Genomic DNA, 2,334 nt, shown 5'->3' with positions numbered 1-2,334 from the left:
TCCGAGAGCCCAACGTGCACAGGAAGAGAGTCCGGGTAGCAAAGGAAGGGGCCTCAGCCCACAGCCTGGGTAGGTGCCAGCCCCTAGACCAGAAGTTCTTCACCTTGATGTTGCTGACGTTCCGGCTGGAGAATTCTTTGTGGTGCGGGGGCTGTCCTGACATCGTAGGGTGTTTAGTAGTATTCTTGGCCTCTGCCCACTAGAGGCAACTAGCAGCAACCCCCTCCTCCACTTGTGACAACCCCAAATAGCTCCAGACAGAGCCTCGTGTCCTGGTGTGTGTCTGTGTGTGTATGTGTGTGTTTTAAAACCCTCATCCCTCATGGAGTGCCGCTGGTCTAAATGACAGTAAAAGAAGTGTAACTTCTGAAGGACATGGTGACGGGAAGTTCCGAGAGGAGGGTGCTGTCCAGGAAGGAGGAAGGAGTAACCAGAGGAGAGTCTTCCAGAGAGGCCACAGGACATGGCTGAAGGCGTCCATTGGGTTGACGCAGGATGTGGTCGTCAGAGACCCTGTAAAGTAGGTGTTTGGTTGTGTGATGGGGACAGAAGTTATGCAGAGAGAGGAGGGTTGAAGGGGACGGCGTGGAAACGCTGGGGAGTGAAGGTTCCTCCTCCAAGAAGCTCGACGGTCCGTTGTGACCTCGTCAGACCAGAGCCCCGGTGGTGCCCATAGTTCAATGCTTGCCGATACCCAGGACGTTGGCAGTTCTAGTCCGCCCAGCAGCTCCATGGGACAAAGACCTGGTGACCTGCTCCAGTGACGATTCGTCAAGGAAGCCCTCCTCTGTCACGTGGTCACGTGAGCGGGAACCCCCTGGACAGCTCCAGCGACGGCGTATGGAGACAACAGAGTCCTCACACAGTGAAAACGAACAAGCAAGAGCTCGATGGACTGACGGAAGTCACTCCCAAAAATATCACGCTGAGTCAAGAGCAAGTCGCAGAACATGAAAAACAGCTCTTTTCACCAGGCAACCGCATAAGGAGGAAACACAAGGCGATCGAATTGAGGTGTACCTTCGCCGAGCCAAAAGGAGACCTGGCCGTACAGGAGCTGAGTTGCGGGGCTGCGAATGGAAGGTCGGCGATTCAAACCCACCAGCTGCTCTGTGGAGACAGATGTCGCTTCCTGCTCTGTTCGGATGACAGCTGGAGAAACGTGACGCAGGTGTGAGTCGGGGTGGACTTGATGGCAGTGGGTTGTGTTGTCTTTTGCTTGGGTTTGTGGAAGACAAATTTGGGAGCAGCGTCTGCCTCTAGGGAAGAAGACAAGATTGGGCAGGGGTGCCCAAGATGAAATGAAAGTGAGCCTTTACTTTTCTGAAATGTCTGAACTCTCTCCGGAATGTGTGTTTAAGGACCCTTGACTGTGAAGGGGTGTAATGAGGGCAGGGGTGGAAGGGCGGAAGATGCAGGAGGGAGGCAGGTTGTGCTTGTTTGGTTGGTTGGAAGATGTTAGTGGCGTGGCTGTAAGGAACGGTCCAGGAGATGGGCTCAGGAGGAAGGGGATGCCCAGTAAACAAGGCTGCTCTGGAGGGAGGGGCAGGCAGAGGTGCGGTGGGTCGGCAGTTCGAATCCATCAGCCACCCCATGGGAGATAGATGAGGCTGTCTACTTCCATAAAGAATTACAGTCTCGAAACCCACAGGGCCAGTTCTACCCTGTTCTCTCAGGTCACTGTGAATCATTGTCAGCTTGGTGGCAGAGAGGCCGTCGTCTATGAAGTGTGCGAGAGCACGCTGGAGAAGTTTGAAATGATGTGGGAACACCCAAAACATGGCACAGAGCCACGCAGGGAGCACATGTTGTCGGAGCATGGAGGCATGGATGCGCCTGACTGGGGCGCCAACCTTTGATTTATTTAAACCCGTGCTCTCTGCAAGGCGCAAGACAGTGGGGTGTGCCTGTGAAAGGGAGTGAGGAGGACATCAGTGGTGTGCGCCCTCCCACCCCCCGCATGTCCTCAACGTCTGCAGGAAGGTTTCTGCCGGGAAGGCTGAAGCAGGTAGGGATGTGTCAGGGCACTGGAGGAGTACCCTAGCAGAATGGGAGGACGGGGATGGTAGCCCACCAAGGCCACAAGAAATGCCGCCTGAAATTTCTGGCCGGCCGCGTGGCTTTGCAGATTGTGCGTCTTCGGGGTCCTAGGCTGTGGGCTTCTGTGCTGCCCTCCAGCAGTGCTGGGAAGGGTTTAGGGAATGGCGTGCTCTCAGGATGGATAGCAGCCCTGGTGATGGCACACTGGTTAAGTGCTTGACAACTACCGTAACTGAAAGGTCAGAGGTTTGAATCTGCCAGCTGCTCTGCAGGAGAAGGTGGCAGGTGTCAGTC

The 2,334-nt window shown here is 55.3% G+C and overlaps 1 protein-coding gene across 1 annotated transcript in view; it reads left to right on the top strand.

Annotated features, from left to right (window-relative positions):
- The first annotated feature begins 107 nt into the window (after positions 1 to 107).
- PLEKHA6 (pleckstrin homology domain containing A6) overlaps positions 108 to 2,334 on the top strand; it is a 47,909-nt gene continuing 45,682 nt past the window's right edge. Inside the window, exons 1-2 of the mRNA XM_045298184.1 lie at positions 108 to 142; positions 826 to 1,171. Coding sequence (XP_045154119.1) covers positions 108 to 142; positions 826 to 1,171 — 381 coding nt within the window. The remainder of the gene's footprint in view (positions 143 to 825; positions 1,172 to 2,334) is intronic.

Source organism: Echinops telfairi, unplaced genomic scaffold (genome assembly GCF_000313985.2).
Source record: "Echinops telfairi isolate 266 unplaced genomic scaffold, ASM31398v2 ScPeMD7_7424;HRSCAF=8462, whole genome shotgun sequence".
In the NCBI taxonomy this organism is placed as follows: Eukaryota; Metazoa; Chordata; class Mammalia; order Afrosoricida; family Tenrecidae; genus Echinops; species Echinops telfairi.
This window is presented reverse-complemented; position numbering and strand designations above follow the sequence as displayed.